Here is a 22,397-nt window from a genome sequence, read left to right as displayed (position 1 = left end):
GTTAAACGACCTCACCACCACTAACAAGCTGTTGTAACCGTGTCTAACCTTGAAATTAATGATATCCTGTCGTGAGATAAAGCAAAGGGGCCGAAACGAAACAAAAAAAAATGCAAACGCAATCGAGCAATATCCTTCCGAAGCGGGTCGGGAAAAGTGTGTCCAGACCTGGGTGCTCTTTATCGGGTTTGCCGAATCTTCACGCGCCACCCCAAAAAAAAGCGCTTTACTATTTCAGCGCAATAAATAAAACCCACTGTTGACACTTGTCACGTTGTCCCCTGTTTTTTTTTTTGGAGCGTCCCGTTGGTCATGAACTTGAAAACACATCCCGAGGAGGAGGAGGAGTTTTGTTTGCTTCGTGGCGATCGTCGCACGCACTGCTACTCAAACAAGTAACTTCCATTAAAAGGGCTAATCCTCTCACCATACGATCGGAAGGAAGGAAGCCCACTACACCATTGGGCTTCAAAAGTCTAGAATCACACAGTCCCTCCAACGAATTGCGTGTCCATCGACAACTGTCCAAACCGCGCAAATGTGGGCACAGACGCGACGAATTTATAATGCTTCACCAATATATATACATATGGCCCCCGGGCTGGTATACTTTTTTCGTCGAAGCATCGTCGACTCATTTCCGTTTCCTTTCCGTGTCTCACTGGGAGGGGACACTTTGTTGATAGACGTTAAAGAATTCACACTAGAAACAAAAACAAAAAACACAATTAGCTGGCATTTTTTGGAGAGTTCGTGAAATGTGACTATTACATCGCATTAACTACCATTTCGTTGTGTTCTTTAATTAATCTTCGGAATGCACGATCATTGTGGCTGGGATTTGCAGCACCGAAAGAAAGACGGCTAAAGCTGTGATTTCGGTTTCGGGACGTAAGCAAAGATTTGTTCTTTAGAATCCTTTTTCACCGAACCTCAATTCCATTTTTGTCTTCTCTGGCATTCATTCGATACGCTTCATTTATGTTCACCTGTTTAAGCCTTTCCAAATTGATCACGGGACAGTAGGGTGTTAAATTATATAGAGAGAAAAATCATACGGCCAACCCCGGCAGCAAGAACATAAACATTCGTTGACCGCTAGAAAATGCCGACCGGCGAACAAAAAGAAACACGGTCCACAACCGAACGGTGGAAAGGAAGAACTCGGTTTATTGTTGCGGTCCTCACGAACGGACTCACGCGAACTTGCCATCGAGTGGGAAGAAGGAAACGAACCAAGCCCTCCCCCCCCCCCCCCCCCCCCCGAAATCCCTCCCAACACTCACAAAACACGGGAGAGTATGTGGCCATCGCACGGGTTTCGTGGAATTCGTAATGGACGTTAACTTCTTCATCTACTCCCTCTTTCTTTTTTTCGTTATTTTCCGAGGTGGAATCCTTCCAGCGGGACTCCAACCGCAGTCTCGTGAGCTCGTGAAGTGGCTGCGATGAAAAGCGAAAGCGTAGCATGGAAGTGGGAAAACTCCGCACCGTGAGGGAAAAGCCTCCGATTCGGTATCGCCATCGATCGCCAGGTGACCGGCCAGGTGGTGGAATGGAAGCACACACCATTTTGCCAGAAGGTTGTTATGTACCACACAGCGCTGACCACATAGTGCCGGAGTGTGGAGCGAACCGGGTTCTCTCGCGCTGGTCATTCGTACACGAATCGTTGGCCAGTGCGGTTGTTTTCTGTGTGTGTTGTGTCCCGTAGGAGCCCCTTTTTTTTTTTTGAGGGACACCCCCCACCCGTACGCTATGGTGCAAACGGTACAGTAATGGCGTGCAGTAATTGCACTGGTGTGGTGAATCGCGGCCGGTTCGGTACTGGTGGTGCAACCGTCGAATGTGAGTGATGCCCTCGCAGACGTTTTATTGTTTGCCAGCACTTGTTTCGGGTATTTTGAGTGATACATTATTTAAACACGGACTCACCGCCATTCGTTTGCTCGTTGGGAGGTGGGGGGAGTTGTTAATTTGCTCACAAGGAACTAAATATAGGTCAGCTCCCGTAAGCCATTAGCTTCGTGGTCTTTATGTGCGTTTGTGTAAGAGAATAATTTTCGTGAAATTAACCTTAACGATTAAGTGGCGGAAGTACACGGGAGTTTCGTGCTCTCCTAAATAATGAAACGAGGCCCAGTGCTACTTAACTCCGGGGATGTGTTAAAATATTCAACTCTCGATCTATAAATCATCGCACAAAGGGTGTAAGCATCGCAGAAAGGCAGCCTCGACCAAAACAAAAAAGATCCCTCAACACACGACACATCGTCCGTTTGGCAGAAAGATGCCTACATTATCTGCCCGCCACCAGCCGGAACAGCAGGAACTGTTGGAGCTGGAGAGTCCCGCGTTTGCGGTCGTCTCGAGTGACCATTCGTACCGTGCGAGCAGCCTCGGTAAGCCGAACGCCATCGTGCGCCCGTTGCGCCACGGTCGCGAACAGCGCGAGGTGATCGAGGGCCAGCACATCGTCAATCTGCACCCGGACTACAAGCTGCTGCACGAGATCGAGACCCAGCTCAGCCGGAAGAACAAGGAAAGCGCGAACGTTGTGCACAGTGGCGGTCCGGTGCGTGAGCGAGCCGAGCTTGGGAAAGCGAATCAGCTGCTACGGTCCAACTACGGACCGGGTGCCATCGAGATCGAAAAGACGGACCGGGGCAATCGGCAGCATGAGTTTAGCCGCGAGCTGGACGCCAAGCTGAGAAAGCTCCAGAATGATTCCTCGAAGCGATCGTCCAAAAATGTAGGTTTGCTTGTTAGTTTTCCATAAAAAGAAAAAAATCCCGTGAGTCCCATACCGGTCCCCTGTCGATTTTTATCCGGAAATGCCTCAGATAGCCGATAAGCTTTGCCTTATTTTCCTGCCCAAAAATCAGCTATTAAAATTACAACTCTCCATGACGTGGTGAATCGGGTTAACTGTCCACCACCACAACACCCAAGGGACCTCGGCGGCCCATGTGGGATAACCTCCAGTGAGAGTGGGCGATTTGTGGTTGCTCCATCATCGCTGTTGCTCCATCACCAGTGAACGCGGAGCGCTATTAGTAGTGCTCCCGCCCCAGCCCATGTGGTGTGTCCTGTTTTTCAAGGACTCGTCCACGAGTTTCTGGGCCTTTTTTTTGCCGCCCACGGTTGGCCGTTGATAGTGGAGAAATAAATATGAAATTTATCACCCCAAACCATCGCGGCTAATGGTTGAAGGTTGTTATTACGCAAACAGGAAGTCGATATTTTGTCGACCTACTCGCAACCCGCCACGCCAGTACACACCGGTGCTTTGGCGCTAAGGCGACAGGGAAATTTTCAAGGAAACATGCACCGTAAATGTTTTAAAAGCTTAAAACCACCACGGAAATAATGAATTGCTCAGCACTGACCTACTGACCGGATGGCGGCAGGCATATCTTTCGTATAGCGCGTTGCTGCTTTTGAAGTCCTTTGCATGCGGTTAATTGCAGTTCGCCAGTAGATCAGTTAAATGGAACACACGGTTCTCAGCCGAGGCCCAGCAAATGAGCAATAGAATGTCATCCCGCAAAACCTGAACACGATTGGCTTTCGCTTAACGTTCGCAGGGCAGCACACAGGAGGTGAACGTTAGGAAGCGTCCCCTGTTCATCACGACCGTCCCGAAGGGTGTGTTTCTGCAGCCAACCAAAGAGCTCCCTTTATTGCTGCCCGGTTCCAGCCAACGTCGCCTGTACGCGTTCGAGAGCCGGCCAAGGATCCTGACCGCTCCCAGCCTCAGCAACAACAGCAACAACAACAACAACAACAACAACGACATCAATCATCCGAACCACAACCATCCGGGCGAGTACGTCTGCAAGCATGGTAGCCACCATTACGGCAAACCGCTCGCACCAAGGATAGCCCACCTTGCCGCAGGTGAGGCCGACGTCGTGCGGAAGGTGGCAGCGACGGAACTGCAATCGATCGGCAACGGCCAACAGCAGCGATCCGGTCCACAGTCTACCCGCCCGGCAAGGTAAATTGGACGTGTAAAACATTCCATTTTGCTTTCCATTCGCACCGGTATGTGTTTGTGTCCCGGGGTCCCTTTGGCACTCAAGGTTAACCGGCACAGCGGACCCCGCACGCTGTGAATCGTTAATGATGTAAGAAATTTACTTTCCATTCTTTCTCGCTTCTACCGCACACACCTCGCGAGCGGTTGCGTTAAAGTTCACGATACAAAAAAAAAACATGAAACAAACAAACCACACTTCGTTCCATCCCAAACACGAACCTTCACTTTGTTGTGTCACTCTCGCCGGTCTCCCGGAACTGACCACTTTTTTTTGCTCACAAAGAGTGGTCTGCGCTCACGGGGACTAGAGTTATTTAAAAATTTGCATATAATTTTATTCTAGCCTAAAAATCTGACCTCATAAAAAGGAACCCTCGTGCTGAAACATGAGGTGTCGTCATATGGCGTGACAGTGGCTTGGGGCTTGCTGTGGCACAACACAACGCGTCATGCAGTCCATCCAGAAATTACGGGATCTTTAGCATCAATGTTGCTTGACCCGATGTTCTCGATAGCGGCAAACTACCTGCAGTAAACAAATATGTGTGTTTTTTTGGCTTCGGAACGTCCTGACAGTGGCAAGTCCTTGGTGCGACGAGTCGATTCTCGGGAGTTCCGAAGAGTTCGAAGAGTTTGAATCCACGACCTTCGATGGAGTGTTGTGCATAATGATTCAGAGCGAATGAATTATTTAACTCTTTCTGGAGAGTGAGTTACTTCAAATCTTCAAGAAGAATATTTATAACTCTTTGTGATTTAACTCATTCACACAGGGGCGGCCCGGTGGCATGATGGTAGCGGAGCCGGTCTTCACACGAGCGGACCGGACCAAAATCCCATCCGGACCAATCCCCCGTAGCAAGGACTGACTATCCTGCTACGTGGTAAAATAAGTCGATACGGCCAGGCCGTTCTAACGAAACAAAAAAAAAACTCATTCACAGAAATCATTCAAAGAATCATTTAAAGCAATGTTTACTCAGTCATCACAGTGACCTTTTACTCATGTTTTAAATCACAACTTAACTAAGGATTTTAATTTTCATGGCGACTTTTAACTCAAGCTTTAAATTCTGAATGAACTCGTGATTCATTCATGAGTTCATGAGTTAAATTACAGTTCAAAATTTCACAGCCTAGCAAATATAGTAGAACGTCGATTATCTGAACCACTGCGGACCAGCCGCATGGATACCACGGATAACAGGCGCTCCTTTTTGGTACTTGAATATCTGAAGATGAATATGGCTGGTCAAAGCTAAAGGGATTCATATGTTATTAATATTATCAGTTATTGTTTATAAATAACATGGATCTTATTTCAGGAAGTTTAACTTGAAAAACACTTTACAGAAAACTCTCATTTTCCTCGCAACCGAGTTAAACGCTTAAAAAAGTCTAAACTATTAGTATTACTGTCATTTTTTAGCTCACGGATAATCCGTTCGCCGGTTAATCAGACACCGGATAATCGATAATCGATGTTCTACTGTTTATATATTACTTACAACCTTACAATCTTCCTTTACTTGTAACAATTCTCAATGCCCTCCAGAATGTATTGTCCCAACTGCTTGCTAATTGTACATTTAAATTACTCCCGGAATGTTACACCTTAATTACGCGTCCCTGTATTGCCCCAGCCAGCAAAACAAAACCTCCCAGCTGGATGGGGATCCATTTTCACTTCACTCAACACCTGGACGTACGGTAAAATATTCAAATTCGATCGATTCGACCACATCCCGGGTATAAAAAGATGACCTTCACAAAAGCGGTAATAAAAACCTATTTGCGCCACAGCACAACCTTCTCCGGCCACGAGTAAGCGTACGCACGATCGTACGGTGTAAGTGCTTCCCGTGGCTATACGTAACCGCACCACAGCTAGTTCCCTGAAATAGGTCACCTTTGGGTAGGAATTTCCTCCATTGGAGCGAATTGTTAACCGATCACATTCCGATCGATAGTGGATTAGATTTCAATAATTAATCTATACCGTGCAGCGTCCCAGTTGCTTACCCCGGAACGGTATGGAATGGTCGCCATGGATCCCGTTCATTTGTGTCTGGTCCCGGTATGGTCCGGTTGGCGTTTTTCTTCAAACAAATGGAGGCGCCTGGTACGTCGTACCGCAACAACGATTTACGAGTTTCAGTGTTGATTCGATTGAAGATCTCTACTACAGATACAATAATGACAACGATAAACCTTTAGCGGCTGCCTAGTAGTTTCCAAACTCCCATTCAATTGAGTTTTTTTTTCGCAAATGTTTTCCAAACCAGCTGAAATCGAACCCGGCCCCGCTTTTCTGGGTCAGCTGGTACCGGTTAGGCGATAAAGGGGATACTTATCCGTATCGTCCAGTTTTATCCAACGAGCTTCGAGCCTGCATGCAATGAAGAAAAAAAAACAGTAATGGCACTGTACCCCAGTCCAAATGGCTCCTGGACTGGGAGTCGAACGCTACAAAACGCGATCCCGTATGCGGAACTCTACCGTGTTTGGGTGGTGAGTCGTTGAAGCACCGCATTGTCTGGGAGTGAAAGATAAATCGTTGATGATTCTGGTAGCCTACCTACAGCCTTTAGTAGGTCAGTCTGGGTCTTGTACCACCAGAAACGGGTCGGATTTCGTTCATATCTTACCCGACTAATGGTCATTAAAGAGAACGACAACTTCGTTCCAAACTACAGTCAATGGAGCCTATGTTCCATCGCTTCGGTGACATTTGTGACTTCTCGAACGTTGCGGTAACGCTTTAGGGACTGTGAACCTACAACACCACCCTTGTGCATTATTTACTACCCTCACTTACTCGCTTTGGTAACCTCGCCATACTGTAGTTACGCATGAGTCGTTTGTTAAGTGAAGTGTTGTAATTAAAAATGAGTTTTCCTCGCCCATCGATAACCTCATCTCACCGGGAAGTAGGCGCAACCGCACACTTTATTGTAGCGATTGCCAAGAAATTGTGCAGAAATACTTAAAAGACCCCCGCCAGCCCGATAGCACATTAAGCTCGTTTTGTTCCGCCGTAATTACAAGCTGTTAGTACATTCGAAGCGAATCAAGTACGGTTTGCTAATTACTTGATGTTTGGTTATAACCCGCAAGTATTGCTCACTTATAATTACATACTATTTTGACGATGATTTAATGCATTGTGCGTTAGTTGCGTCCCCATTTGGAGCGATAACTAAATTATTCTATATCTTATAAATTAACTCATTACATCCCATTTAAAGTTGTAGTCCTTGTAGAAATTACCCAAAATCCCACGGAATCGTTTCTGACACTAAAGGCACTCTTAAATTATCATCTGATACCATTAAAAGCAATATGAGTCCTTAATTTTAATAAATTAAATATAAATATATTAATAACCGTAAATATTTATATAATTAGAATAAATACTTTCGTACGCTGACATATTATGAGTTAATTATATAAAACTAATTACATATCCCCCCCAAAAACAAGCATCACACTCATACATTTTATCGATTAGTAGTTTCGTGTGATGATTAAACAAAAAAAAATCAGCTTTTGCCAACCCGTCAACACTCCCGCACCAAGAACGTTCGCGTGTCGATGTGTTATACCACTCGAAATGGTGCTGCGCTTGGCCTATGCCCAGCTGTATTGCGTTATATGTAAATGAACCGAACGCTGGGAGTACGCGCGCTTTTGCCCATCCACAGCGCAAGAAACGCAGGTCTATTGAACCGACCCGCGGACCGTGATTCTGACCGTCACTCTTTTGGGACGATACGAATTCTTCCTTGCAGACCAAAGCCCTCCCGGGCCGACCAGGTATATAAGGGCGACCGTCCGATGCGAGCGAGCATTCACCTTTTGGTGGACGATGTTTTGCGTAGGTGCCCACTAAACGTGATGCGTAATCGTTTGCGTAACGATGAGGAAGAAAAAAACTTTCCCGCAATACATCGCTCGCGTCCGAAAGAAAGTGGAAGTATGTAATGATAATTTTCCATAACTTGTGGTTTCCATTTTGTTTTCTTATTTTTTTTTGTAGAGACCAACAGCAGCAACCACCAAATGGTTCCTATCAGAATGTGATGCACGATCGACGGGTCATCCGAGGCAGTAATTATACCTCAACAAGCAACCTGCAAGTGGTAAGTGCTGATAGACATAGAGCAAGACAGAGAGAAAGAGAGACGGACCGCAATTATGTAGTGCGTTTCCTTTTTTTTACTTCTTTTCGTTAAGTTACTTAATTATCTGTAATGGACTACAGTTCATGAACAAAAGTAACCACCAAAGTAAAGCTTTCTATCGTTTTCTGAAAACCGTAGACACTAAAAACCAGAATCCTGCTAAAATTCCCCGTTTTATATCTTCTTTCTCTCTTCCGTCCCGTTTGTGTTTTGTTTTTTTTTCTTCTCTTCGGTCGTCTTACCTCATTACTTCATTATTTTTTTTTCTATCCACGCCACAATTGTTTGGGCGTACTTTCGGTTTTGTTTCCCACCTCGCCCACAAAACGCACGATTTTTCATCGTGACCACCGCCAAATTTGTACACAGGGACATGTTAACAACTCCCCTAACATGCCCCGGTGGAATCCATATTTCGGTTATGCTGGTCTTCTATCGGGAAAGGTGAGTTTGATGGCATCGTCCCCGCCCGGAATCGCGTCGGGACGATCGCGACATCGATCGCGGTTTCTAATACAGCTACGTCTATTGCTTGCAGCACCACCAACAGCACACGCTAGCACATTACTAGTGCATGCAAGGATAAAATGCAAACCCGCTGAAAATCAAGCGCTATTTACGTTCGCTCGTTTTTCTTCCATGTTTCGTATGGTTTTTCTTTCTTCCTCATACAGCCATTCTTGTACAGTTGCTTTGCCATGCAAACGCTGCAAACGATATCGCCTTAACCGCCTGATACGAGAGAGATATATAGCCTACTGTTGCTTTCGTTTTTTCGTGTTCTTTTGCTCTCATCCCAATGCGATTGTCTTTTTTCGATCTGTATCATACATTGGAAGCTGGTGGATTATGTCCTTTTTACCATCTTTTGCGACCTTTGGTTACCAATGCCATAGTCTTCTCTTGGATTCGTTTCACTTCTTTTTTTCTGTTCTACTTTTACATACTTCACCATTCATTCATGTATGGTTTGTTAGTGTCAACGTGTAAATAACATGTATAATAACATCGTTTGCCTATATTTGTTCATTAACGTGTGCATTAAAACAATTGACATATTTCTGCATGCCAAAGGAAAACATCTATTAAAGTTCATTAAATACGTTGAAGTTGACGCTCGAATCATGTGTTTAACAAGTCTTCAGGAAAAATGTTTCGAAGCCTTATCAGAACCTTGTTTAACACCACCCAAAAGCAGCATTTTAGCATTTGCTTTAGCCTTTTCGTGGCCTTGGCTATCAGCGGTCACTCCGAGCAAGGTCTCCAAGTTATTGGGATTGAATCTATGTTTGAGGTTTGCTCTCAAAAAGTTCTGCCGAAGTGCTACTAGGGGAGGCTTAAACGTAGCTTTTTATCAGTGTCTTCTCAGACGCTCCTTCTGAGATTCGAATGAGCTTGACTAACACTTTCAAATAACAAAATCCGCTTTGTCCAGGGTCCAGGAATCTTCACTATTTGACCAACTTCTAGCGAGAAATCAGAGACCACTTTGTCTTCAATGTTTTTCTTTTGCTTTTCCGGAGATACAACGGCTCGCAGACAAGCACCTTCCGTCTGATATCTCGGACTTTCTGAAGGATGTATCAAATTCTTCTTCATCATCTTCTTTATCAAGATAACAACTTCAATAGACACCTAGGTCTGCCGTTTCTGGCTTTCTTTGCATTCGTTTACCCCTAGAGGATGTGTACGGGTGGGATTTTAGACCAGTCCTATCGTGTGAGGACCAACGACGGTACCAATACACCACCAGGACACCCCAATCAACGCCTTCACTCTATAAGGACTATACGGGTTAAGTTGTCCAGTGTCATTACAATGACATGACCAACCCGCCGGAGTCTGGAGTCTAATTCGCCGAACGATAGTGAGTTCGTCGTACAGCTCGCAGAATTCGTCATTACATCTTTATCTAGACATACCGCTACCGTTTCACGGTAATGTCTGATGTGGCCTTTACAAATCTTGGCCAGCTGCAGACATCCTCTATCGATCCTGCTGCAGGTCGAGTGCCGTCGTCGATAATGGATGCTAATCCGTTATCCCGACCTTTCTGATGGACGCATCAATGCCATCACTCCACCTCAATTTGAGCCTACCAACGGGCTGTGTCGCCTGGTGTCATTCGCATGACGTAACCTGCCCCCTGGAACCTGCTGTACGACAGTGAGATCGCTGTACAGGTGGCAGGGTAAATCATTGTAGCAACTCCTCCATTAAAGCATTTGTATAGTGGCCATTACAAATTAACTGATAACATTTTCAAATGTTGGCTGTGCCTGGATGCAGAAAATTGTCCATTTTTTGTAATGCATAAGTTACGTCTCCCATTCCCCGTTATTCGTCAACTATTCATTCGTTTAACAGTCCATTGATGAGAATTTGCACTTAATTACTACTTCTAAGTTGTTCATCTCGTTTTTTTATCCATATTTTTTGTGAAAATAAAAATTTTGCTTACCTTTTGTCTGTAGAGTGTGTCGTCACGTTGTGACTGTTACTTACTTTTCCGCAAGAAGAATGTACAACCTGCCGTTTTCTCATTCTCCACAGGGCGATGGTGATGGCACGCAGAAGGAAGCCGAAGCGCGCCGGCGACAGATGCTGCGTAAGAAGTATGTTTCCCGCAATCAGCGAGGAGTTATTGGAACACCGCCACCCGTCCGTGGACGACGGCATGAAACAGTCCAGACTGAGAAATATCTAGAGGAGGTAGTTTGATTATTGGAAGTTTAAAGATTAGGTTTTTTTCTCCTGGTCATGATGCAATACTACTTACCCTTGTTTCAACAGCTATTCCTGCATCCTCCCGAGCTAGATGCCGGTTGCCAGACGGATCTGTTTCTGCACCGGCCCCCATCGCCACCGTACGTACCAGCGAAGACCGGTTGCGATGCATCCACCGAGATACTGGACGGTGAGCTGTTCGATTTCGACATCGAGGTGCAACCGATCATCGAGGTGCTGGTCAGCCGGACACTCGAACAGGCGCTGGTCGAGGTGCTGCACGAGGAGGAAATTGCCGAGATGAAGCAGCAGCAGCAAAAGATACTGGCATTGCGTGAGGCAGAGCTGGCCGAGCTGAGGCGCCTGGAGCAGGAAGAACAGAAGCGCCAAGCCGAGCGGGACAGACGTTTCCTGCAGGACAAAATTGCGCGCGATCTGGACCTCGAGATGCAGGAGCGGATCACCGCCGCTAAACTGCTGCAGGGACGGCTCGATGAGATCGTGCCGGATGTGTTAGCCGCCGTCGACAAGATCGAGACGGAGAAGGATCGGGCCGAGTTTGAGCGGCAAATAACTCCATGGCTGGCGAAGGAGGTTGCGCACGAAGTTGGCCAGTGGATTGATGCGAACGCGTTGCTTGAGGGTACATTTTGCACTGGATCTTGCTAGCCCACGCTAACCCACCATCTTACTGTGTTATCGTTTCAGATATAATACGTGAAATCTTGCAGCACAAAAAGGCACTGCTCCAAGCGAATGCGGACAACACTGCCGAAGAGCAACAGTACGATGCGGTTGATCCGGACGAAACGGGCGACGAACCGGAGCCTGCTCCAGTCGATAGTGAACCGTTACAGGACCCTGAGGTGGTGGAATCAGTACCAGAGGAGCCAACAGCAGAGGAAGCTCCCAACAGTGATTCCGAGAATGCAATGTGATATGTTTGGCGAATGTGTTGGAGCGCTGTGTGAAAAGATGAGAAGAAGGCATGTTTGTGTAATGCTTCTCGGTAAAAATATGTTCACGGATAACAATGATTACGATAACGAATCCATCCAGCGGCCCGTGAAACACCGGCAGTTCCCAGCAAGGAAGCCGGCAGTACATAAGGATTGTATGTTCCAAATACTGACCTTCATCTCTGACCAAAAACTCCATGTTAGTTGTTTGTTAGCAGCGAAAAGCTCCGCGTAAGAAGACTCTGAAAATGGAAATAAAATTCTACTTTGTTTCATTCTAAATACGATCATGTTTTCCGAATGCCGCCAGGCATTTTCTACATGTTGAAGTGTGCTTCCGTCTGTACTGATTTTTTGTGGAGATGTTGCCATCAGATAATTTCTAAATAGGAACATAAAAGTCGAAAAAAAACGATAAAACAATAGAAAATACCTTGATTCCGAGCGACCTACGCTCATTGTGCACACACAATGCGTAATTGACACTTGCTTGAATTTTAAGCTCCCTTTCACATTTTCTTGATCTTTCGCGCGCACCAAACTGCTTACATGCCATGTATGACATTGGAACGGAAACGTACGCCTGTCATCAAAGTGAGGTTATGGGTGCTGCCGTTCGCCAATCCCATATATGATGCGAACAATACGTTCCATGTATGACGATAGAAAATATTTTCAAAATAGATGCTAACGAACTTTTTGTTTCGCACCTTTCGGATGCACACCGCAATTACCAACAGAAGTTTTATTTACGAAAAAGAATCATTTAATAAATAGACCAACGTCAATTATTTATCCGTCGGTTCCAAATTGCTACATTGACATTGTCGTTGATTAAACTTTGGTTTAATTTACAACCACAAAAAAACATTTTATCCTCTTCAATGCTATTGATAAAAGAATAATGCGGGTGAAAGTAAATTGTTTCGTCAACAGATTTTGTTCACCAATTCTGATCCATTTTTCACTGTTGAATTTGTTCAATGATCTGCTTTCAGTTCATATATGGAACTCGCGAAGCGCTCGTAAGAAAGTAAACAAACATAAGGCCGCGTCAGTACTGGTACAATATGGAAATTAGCCTCACAATCTTATCGATTCATAATTATCAAGAAATATTTAAAGTTTCCCGGCATTCCAAATTAGTACCTTTCGGCACACGAGCGAGCGTGTTACCGCAATTATATTACGCCGGGATCTGATTTCCTTCACCATGCCATGTATGGCAAGAATTCGGACATCCATCACCGACTTCCAAATACGGTACACAGATAGGGTGAGTTTAGCGATAGTGTGTTAGTAGATAGCATAGTTAGTATGATAGTTTATTGTTAACAAAATTTTATTTCATTCCAATGCTGTTCTTACTTTCTACAGGATGCTTCATACCATGCTGCATAGAATAGAGCGTATTCTTTTTACGATTAGTGTGAAAACTTCTATCAAAGAACTAATGTGATCAATTTCAAATCTAAGGTTATCCCATGTATTAAGCTCGGATGGATCCAGTTCGTTTGGAACAACCTAACTTAACCGCGACTAAAACAATTTAACCTGACATCTGACAGCAATTTGCTCAACTAAGTTGTCTTTTCCTGCTGAGAGACGCGAACGTAGCGATCACAACAAAATCCAAAACTAATCCATACATGGCCGGGTGAATGATGTAACCTGCACGCACCTGCCCTATCTTGCTGTCGATAATTACTACCTGTCCACTGGCTCCTTTCACATCCCTCTCTTTTAAAATCACTTCCTGTTATGAATTGATAGTAAATAAATGAGATAATGATTTCATAATGTTTTACAATTCATGCAAACAATCAACGATTCGTCTTGCACACGCGGGTTTGAGTTTATATTACAGTTAACGTAACGACGAATGAATGAAAAGATTTTCGTACAGCTATTTCTTTTTCTTTCTCTATCGTCTCACATAGGTAGGGCTTACATTTACATTTACAGGCCAGAGCTGTGTGCGTCAACTCCGGAAATAGTATAGTATCCGGTGCAATTTATTCACCTATCCCACCGTATGTTATGTTCCAAAGCTCGCCGTACGGTCCCCGAATCGTGTTATAGCTGTGTGGTTACTATTTTACTCGAACTTTCACCACTGAGACGTGGTATCTTGGGACGTCCACATTCTTGCTGCTGCTTGTTCCCACTGTTTGAATTCCCACCTAACGAACGTTTTGCACTGACACCAGTACTGCTGGTGCTCACATTAGTAGTGGTGGTAGCTTGACTGTCAGTGTTCGAACTAATATCGAGTAAGTTGTTGCTAGACGATCGACTGATCAGCGACTGCCCGCCGACACGCTTAAAGTTGATGGTTTTCTTCGAACCGATCGGTTTCAAACTGGACCCACTGGTAATGGTAGTTTCGCTCGACGATTCATTTGCATTGGAGGACGTGTTAAGCTGCTGTTCATCTTCTTCCGGCGTCATGTCGAATGCACTAACAAATTCGTCCTCCATGTCCATTTCCTCTTCTTCAAACTCGGGATCGTTCAAACCGTCATCGGAATCCATTACTAATTTACCTGTAACAGTTCATCATCGATCAATCAGTATCCCAAATCGCTCGGAGCAAGGCACAAATGCTGGCGAAAATTGGAATTGTGACTTACCATTGAGCGTAGGCAGCTCAATCGATGGCAATGGGAGTACGCTGGGGTTGTGTTTTTCAATCAATTCCTTGATCAAGTTGCAAATATCCTCACGCTTTTTCGTGACGGTAATTGTTTCAAACCATTCTTGTAGCTGCCTGATTGGTAGATGGTAATCGAGTATGGGTTCCTGGTTAGACATCGCAAAAATAAAACCAAACAATAAATTATTTCTCTTGTATGAACAGACAAACCTCAGCCACACACAAATACTCACAAGGAAAAAGTGCTCCACATACTGCAACAGATACAGTCCACAGTCGGTGTAATTGTTTTGCTGCGGAACCTTCACGCAATGTCCGGGCATGTTGAGCTTGTTGAACTGCTTCGGAGGTTTGTTGGGCATTTTTGCCCGATATTCACAAGTCAGATAGTCGCGCAGCGTTGCCACCACGCGACTTCGAGAGGCACCCGTCAAGGAGTCGAAGATTAAAATACATGGTCTGCAGGAACGATAGAATGGTTGGGTCACAAAATTAGCTATACATTGAACGGGAGGGTAAAACACAAAAAAGGGACAATTTACTCACTGTTTAATCGGCTGTCTCACGTCATCTGCCGCTTCATCATCGCTTTCCTCACCATCGCTGGCCAGCTCGCTTTCGTCACCGTCCGCTTCGTCCCGCTCGAACATGTCTTCGTCGGTGAGGTGGATCGATTCCATCTCGCGCTTGGAAACGGGCGTTATCGTCGTGTTACCAATCTGCATTGTTAGATTGCGCCTCGGACGCGTCGTGGTGTTCGGCTTCGGTTTCGGCTTTACCGTAGCGGACGCACTCGGCGCGGGAGCATCATTGCTCATCGTAACCGGACCATCGAGACCGGGAAAACATATTATTGCAAGGAACCAGTGCGACTGCTCGTTGATTGGAATGACGATGTACTTCTTTTCGAATATGTTCTCCCGCCTTGTCCAGCTGGCAACGCGCGCGTGACGCTTCTGGGCCGCGGACAGCTTCACATCTCTACCTTCGCCGGGCGGTGGTCGCTGGCGGGTGTTCAACTTTGTTAGTCGGTTGTAGAAAAATGTACTAAAAATGTGTACGCTCTGACGTTCCTCCTCCTCGAGCATTTCCAGCTTCAGATAGTTGAGATAAAAGTCGATTATAATATCGTTCAAGTACTGATCTCTCGCTAAACACATGTAATCTTCCGTGTTGATCGAAATACCCCTGCCGACGAGTGGGTATATTAGAATTTTGCGGATTTCCATCGCATCAAGCATGTCGTTGGAATTGGAACCGTTCGCATCTGTTAACGCGTTGGTATTGGATGTGTTCAACGACCGACTAGGAGAACAGCGAAGTAACAACTCTTTCGCGTCACGAATACTGATCTCCTCCAACAGATTCGGAAGGAAAATGTTTCTAATGATTGATTTTGCCTCTTCGCTAATGCTATCCATCAGCAGAGTGATCCGCTTTGTTGTATCATTAGAGACAAGTTCCGGCCGGAAGCAAGGCACTACAAATAAAGAACAAATATCCAACACGCATGAATGATCGCTCCGTGCTTTACCACTATCGAGAGCGAGCAATATAAACTTACGCTTTTCCGAGTTGGGATCCATTTCTAGATGCTTTCGTACGTACGCACCGCCAGAGTTGTTCGTATATAAGAATATTACGTTCAGTGCCTTCGAGAAGTGGGTAAGAACTTTCTTCATCTCATGCATCTGCAGATCTAAACTAACAAACTCGGCTGGGCGCCTAACATTCGGAGCCACAATACGGACGCCTTTCGACGAAATTGTAACCTGAACGGGACCAACAAATTTGCACATGAATGTGGTAAGAAAAAGTGGCAGAAGCAACGACCGGACGCTACGCTTACCTTCTCATTTGCATCATATTTCAGAGTACCCAGCCTTATAACAGTGCAGTCGATTTGCGTTATTTGTCCATCGGGAAGATTCTTCACGTCCGTGATATCCAAGCGCAGTTTATCTGAGGAAAGAAAAAGAATCACACCATTCGGTTTACTGTTGTGGACGCACAAAATAAAAACAGTTCCCGCGACCACGGGATGAACGGGCAACGGTGCCTCAAAATCACTCCATTGTTTCATAATGCTTTCCAAATACGCTCTTACATCTGTCAACCATTTTGGTACAGCTGTTCGATGTTTTCGCGTGCAACAAGCCCTATCGTGGTACCGTACTGCGATTTTTCGCACAACAAAAAGGAACAAATTTTCACTAGCGTCTTCGTTTTCTTTATGGTCTAACTAAACGAGCGACTTTGATTGAGATGATGCTAGCGCACAAATAACTACGATTCGGCACAAAACCGCTACACTCAACTGCTTCTTAATGTGTAAAGTAAACAAATATCTTCATTTTTCGAAAAAAGATGAAATAGTATTAGCAAAATAAACTAATTCAACGCTAGACTTTTCCTCCCATGCCTGCATCAACCTAACCGGACACGCCATTACGATCCATTGTCATTTTTTTATTCATCTCGTTTTTGACAGCTCGCGAATTGTACGGAGTTTTTCACTGGGTTCCTCGAAAGCTTTAGAAAATGTTCGCTAGATGGCGGCATGGCTCAACCGAGTTGCTGTAGGTGAGTTAAATATTTTTAAGATTTTTTAAAACTTTCCGCGATTTCTTTACGCTTTTCATTCAAAGTAAGGTTTCAACTAATCTGTGCATAATATAAAACTGTTGCAATTGCATGCACATACACTTACCGTTAGCGACGAGGCTTGTATCGTTTTCGCTGTTTACCGGTTCACATGGCAGTGGATCCCGTTTAATTGGCTGTTGAGAAACGTTAGCATACAGAAAGAAGACAAAAAAACGAAAAATTAAATACCCACTACAAAGCGATGTACCTTGTATGCTTGCTGACCCACCTTGGAGGAGTTACCGATCGCCGACTGGTAAATCGTTCTCGATTGATCATTCGTCGTGTTCGTGTCCTCATCATCGCTACTCACTGTCAGTATGGACTGTTCAATTTCCTGATACTTGGTCGCTACCCCCCCGCGTCCCCTACCCCGACTGGACCGTACCGATGCACCACGGCCAGAGCGCATTAGAAGCGCGCTCATTCCTTGCTTCTTTGCATAAAGGTCATACTTTCGTATTGGCCCACCACCTATCGGCGTTGATGTCGCGTTCGGCACGAGCGGCGGTGGGTGGTTGATGGACGATAGCGGTGTTTGAGACTTTTCCGGCTCCGGTATACGGCGCGGTGTCTCGGTGAACACGCGTTTGCATCGCTGGCATTTGGCATGATCCAAGCCAGTGTAACCACAGGACGCACATACGGCAAGGAAACCTTTAATCAGCTTCTGTTTCGCATCAGGAGTGTTGTCCGGCGTTGCAGTCTGCAGCAGAGATTGCATATGCGATGATGAGGCAACTGATACCGGTGTTGTACCTAGCGATATTGTCTGCCGGTACGAATCGGAAAACCGCGATATCACTTGCGTTTGCTGCTGCTGCTGCGACGGTTGTGGCGGATTCGGATGTACAGTGATCATCATCGTTTGCTGTTGCTGTTGTAGTTGATGCTGCTGCTGAGGTTGCTGTATTACACACGGTTGCTGTTGCATCAGCACAGTAGGTTGCTGCTGTGGCTGCGGCTGTTGTTGCTGCACCACAGGCTGCGCTGGAACCGGATGATGGTGCAGTTGGATCGATTGACTGCGCAGTGTGATTTCAGCCTGTCTGATCACTTCCGCCGTTTCCGACTCTCCAATTCCCACCGTTACAATGTAATCGACATCGCCGCCCGGATTCGAAATGCACTGAATGTTACTATCAGGTGAGTACTGCACCTGCACCTGCTCGAGCAGATCCTGCACAGTGCAGCTTTCCTTCGGCAGCGTGAACGTTATCAACCTCTGCTCGCCGCTCTGCAGGATAACCAACATGCGGGCACTTTCGCGGAACTCCGTGTCACCCGATTGTGGGCCGATCGTTTGCACCTGCTTCAGTGTGGTTGTCGGCGTAATTTGCTGCAACTGAATCTGGGTGATGGGCTGCAAAAAGCGCTGCTGTTGCAGCACAGCCGAGGCCGAGATCGTGATCGGTCCCTGCGGGAGCGTTATCTGCGGTGTGGTTGTAATCTGTTGGTTGGGTGGCGTTTGAATAGTCACCATTTGGCGACCGGTCGGTGCCCGATGTCGAATCGTCATACCGCGATGTGGCATGCGAGCCCGTACTGACTGGTTAAAGCCACCACGGAATGCTTCCTGTTGGCGTTGCTGCTGCTTTTCCTGAAACGTGCGGAACTCTGCCGGTGTCATCGTGAGCCCGTTGCCGATCTGGATCAGATTGTTAGAGTCTTCGGTGAACGATGGATTCAGAACATTCCTTTGCGTTTGCTGCAGCGAGGCAGAAACAACCTGTGGAGACTGTTGCGTATGGACGGTGTAAACAGATCCCGCCGTTACATTACCGGGCACCGATAGCGTACTGACCGTGGAAGTGCCATCGTCTTCCGTTCCTCGTCGAGGTAATACCGCCACCGTGATGCTGTCCTCCAGATCTTCCAATGCGCTCGAACCGGAATTGGCTGCTGGATCCCGGGTTGGTTTAACCTGCGCCGTGGGTTTTCCCATCACAAACGGATGTACCACCGCTGTTGCCGGCCCTGTTGTTGCCGTTGTCGATGTTGACGCTGTATTCAGCGTAGACGAATTGGTTTGCTGTACAACCTGTGCCAAGCTGACCTGTATCATTTGCGGCCCTGTTTGACCCTGTTCATGTTGCTGCTGTTGCTGCTGCTGCTGCTGCTGCTGTTGCTGCTGTTGCTGCTGCTGCTGCTGAGCAATATTAAGCGAAGTTTGTCCGGTAGGTTGAACAACGTTGCTTCGCTGCATTACTAACCGTGGCGGTTGTCCTTGTATGGTGGCTATACCGCCCGCCTGCGCGGAACGATTGATCGTGAGGATTTTTGCGCGAGGATTCGTAAGCACCACATTCCGCCCGGCCATAATACCATGAAACACGGTTTGCTGTGTCGTCTGCGCATTTAACCCGCCGGTCGACGTGGATGTCGCTACCGCAGTGCGTATCGGGGTGGCGATTATTTGCGCCGTCAGGGGTGGTCGTGGCCCTCGCATTTGTATTGTACCGATCGTAGGTGCGCCGGCCCGTGGCTGTCTCGGGTTGCCCGGTTTCGTGTTTCGCGGGCGCGTCAATCGTGGTGTACGAAGCAGCGAATCTCCGGCCGGTGTTAGCACGGTGCCGCCACCAGACTGTCCGGTAAACTGTCCGGTTGAAACCTTTTGCTGGGTTACTATCTGCGTTTGTTGCTGTGGCTCCTGCTTAATTTGATGTTGTTGAACCGGCACCGTACGCGTCGTACCGAGCAGTGTCGGTTGTTGCACTACGTTTGTTTGCATCTGCACGGATTGTTGTTGCGGCTGCTGATTTGTAACAATTTGCGTCCCAACACCGACGTGTTGCTGCTGTTGTTGTGGCGTTTTCGTTACAATTAAACATGTCCGAGTGCCTCCAGGGAATAATTGTGTTCCAATTGCTCCCGACTGCTGAAGCTGCATGGTAGAGCCTTGTTGTTGCTGTAAATGCGAATGTTGTGGTGTGGTTATTGTTATAGAATTTTTGCCGAGATGTAAACGTTGCTGTTGCTGCTGTTGTGGTACATGTTGCAATTGAATCTGCTGCAGCGACTGTGTGGCTTTTGTTTGCTGTTGTTGGACTGCGGTGGATGCAGTTTGATTTATTGTCAACGGAACGGTTTGGTGTTGTTGCTGTTGCATACCGTGCTGATCGTACACTACCTGTTGTATGTTGGGTTGTGTCTGCTGGTCGGGCTGCTGTTGCTGCGATTCCTGCGCCTGCACAAGCTGAGGCGAGGCGCCTTGTCCTTGCATTATCACCTGAGCCGCCTGGTGGTGAGTAAGAATATGCTGTGGCGTTTGCTGTACGGTTCCCGGTCCCTGTTTAGCCTGGTCAGTTTGACGAATGATTAAATGTTGTCCGTGACGGTGAGATTCCTGAACAACTTGCACAACCGAATGAGAGCCTGGTTGTGCCGATTGCTGTGAAGTAGATTGATGCTGCTGCTGCTGCTGCTGTTGTTGTTGCTGCTGCTGAGATGATGCCATTTGTTGGTGCAGAATTTGCTGTTGCTGTTGCTGCTGATGATGTATCTGCTGTTCCGTAGCTGTTTGCATCACGTGAAGTGTCTGTTGTTGTTGCTGCTGCTGCTGCTGCTGGGTGTCATGCATCGGTTCTTGGGATTGTAAAATATTGGTAGTCTGCACGAGTTGTCCCGTGCTTTCGTCCGTATAGTAAATTTGCTGTTGCTGCAGGTGTGTTTGCGGCGCGTGCATCCCTTGCTGCATATAGGAAGTGTCCGATGGCAAGGGATTGTTCACCTGTCTTAAATAGTTTGTGTCCTGTACATGTTGAGGAGGTTGCAACTGTAGCTGCTGTTGCTGTTGCTGCTGCTGTTGCTGTTGCTGCTGTTGTTGTTGCTGCTGCTGCTGCTGCTGCTGCTGCGGCTGCTGAGGAATCTGTTGTCTTGTTTGGTACACGCCACCAATCAACTGTACGTCGTTGGATTGCTCATGTGAAAGAATTACTTGCTGCGAGCCAAACTGTATATCGTCACCCATGACAAGCTGGATACCGTTGTCGATATTTAGCTGCGGATAAACGTTTTTAAGCTCATCTTGCTGTACTATCTCATAGTATTGTGCCATTTTTTCCTGATGGCATGTGGCGTAGGTAGACCTTCGCTGCCTACGGCTTACTATGTATAATAACACCCTACAGGGTTATGGTTGGTTATGTTATAGAAAAACTTCTGCGAACTATGTCTTTGCGTGCTTTTTTTCTACATGGCTGGGTACTGCTACAATACACTTTCACTAAAACTTTTGCATCGTTTCACGATAAAATCGTCACTTTCACGCTAGTTACTTCTACTGGCTGATGTTAACGGCACCAAAGGCAGGTGCTAAAACTTTTCCCTAACTAAAATTCGTTTCACTAGAAGATATAAAATTATTCATACTACAGTTTTATCACAGCAAACTTTGCCTTTTTGGCGAAGAAACAGCAAAACCCAGACACATCGCACACTGACGTTGACACTTCACGATGCCATCTACAGGATCAATCGTCAACTACTCTTTCAACATCCGATGACGCTCCAGATAATGCATTGCCCAACAAAAAGAAGAAGTAAAGCTCAAATGCCTATAAACTTTGTTTTATTTCCCTCAGGCTTTCTTTGCCAGGATTCGCTCAATACACACTTTCCTGATAGTCAATTTTCGCGATTAGCCAATTGCTCGTTCGACAATCACTGTAATCACCAAGCAACACTGTATTCCCATGCAGACATATTACAAACTCGGTACGAAGAAAAGTAGGCGTGGGTTGGGTAGAGCCTATTGTGCAGGCATTTCCGCCCCCCTTTTACCACACGCTAAGGCGCTATGGGCTTTGTTTCATTTGGTCCTTATATTCCACTGCAAAAGCGTTCGTTTTTCTATGCAAATGCAATGCCACAACAACAATCAACATTAATACGGCTGGAAGGAAGGAGCGGGGGAAAGTTAGTGGGACCACTAGCCCTAGAGGGACCACTAGAATCTGGATGGGACCACTAACGAGCAATTTACACACACATGTAATTATTCACATTTTATTTGGAGTTCCACCTACGGGCACCATGAAATGAGTTCTTTGTTACGCAGAAAAGACTTTTGTTCACACGTTTAAAAACAGTTTGGATTATCTTTGCACACTTTTCAGCACGCCTCGCAATGATGGCTTTCGTTCGCTGCAAACGACGGTGCGAGAATGTAGGGTTTTTTCCTG

General features: G+C 46.2%; 2 protein-coding genes across 2 annotated transcripts; one reads left to right on the top strand and one right to left on the bottom strand.

The window, feature by feature from the left end:
- The first annotated feature begins 2,290 nt into the window (after window positions 1–2,290).
- Window positions 2,291–11,891, top strand: LOC128304616 (radial spoke head protein 3 homolog). Its single transcript, XM_053041822.1, has 7 exons — window positions 2,291–2,752; window positions 3,588–4,000; window positions 8,082–8,184; window positions 8,596–8,670; window positions 10,780–10,938; window positions 11,020–11,596; window positions 11,662–11,891. Exons 1-7 carry the CDS (start codon window positions 2,291–2,293, stop codon window positions 11,889–11,891), a joined length of 2,019 nt encoding a protein of 672 aa, XP_052897782.1.
- Window positions 11,892–13,236: 1,345 nt separating this feature from the next.
- On the bottom strand, window positions 13,237–21,271 carry LOC128302600 (uncharacterized). Its single transcript, XM_053039455.1, has 8 exons — window positions 17,444–21,271; window positions 17,279–17,366; window positions 16,418–16,530; window positions 16,133–16,340; window positions 15,115–16,048; window positions 14,802–15,027; window positions 14,546–14,714; window positions 13,237–14,458 (listed from the first exon to the last, which is right to left on the bottom strand). Exons 1-8 carry the CDS (start codon window positions 21,269–21,271, stop codon window positions 13,989–13,991), a joined length of 6,036 nt encoding a protein of 2,011 aa, XP_052895415.1. The 3' UTR covers window positions 13,237–13,988.
- Window positions 21,272–22,397: the final 1,126 nt, after the last annotated feature.

The sequence above is a fragment of the Anopheles moucheti genome, chromosome 3 (assembly GCF_943734755.1).
Source record: "Anopheles moucheti chromosome 3, idAnoMoucSN_F20_07, whole genome shotgun sequence".
NCBI classification, from domain to species: Eukaryota; Metazoa; Arthropoda; class Insecta; order Diptera; family Culicidae; genus Anopheles; species Anopheles moucheti.
The sequence above is the reverse complement of the archived record's forward strand: the minus strand, read 5'-3'. Positions and strand labels throughout refer to the sequence as shown.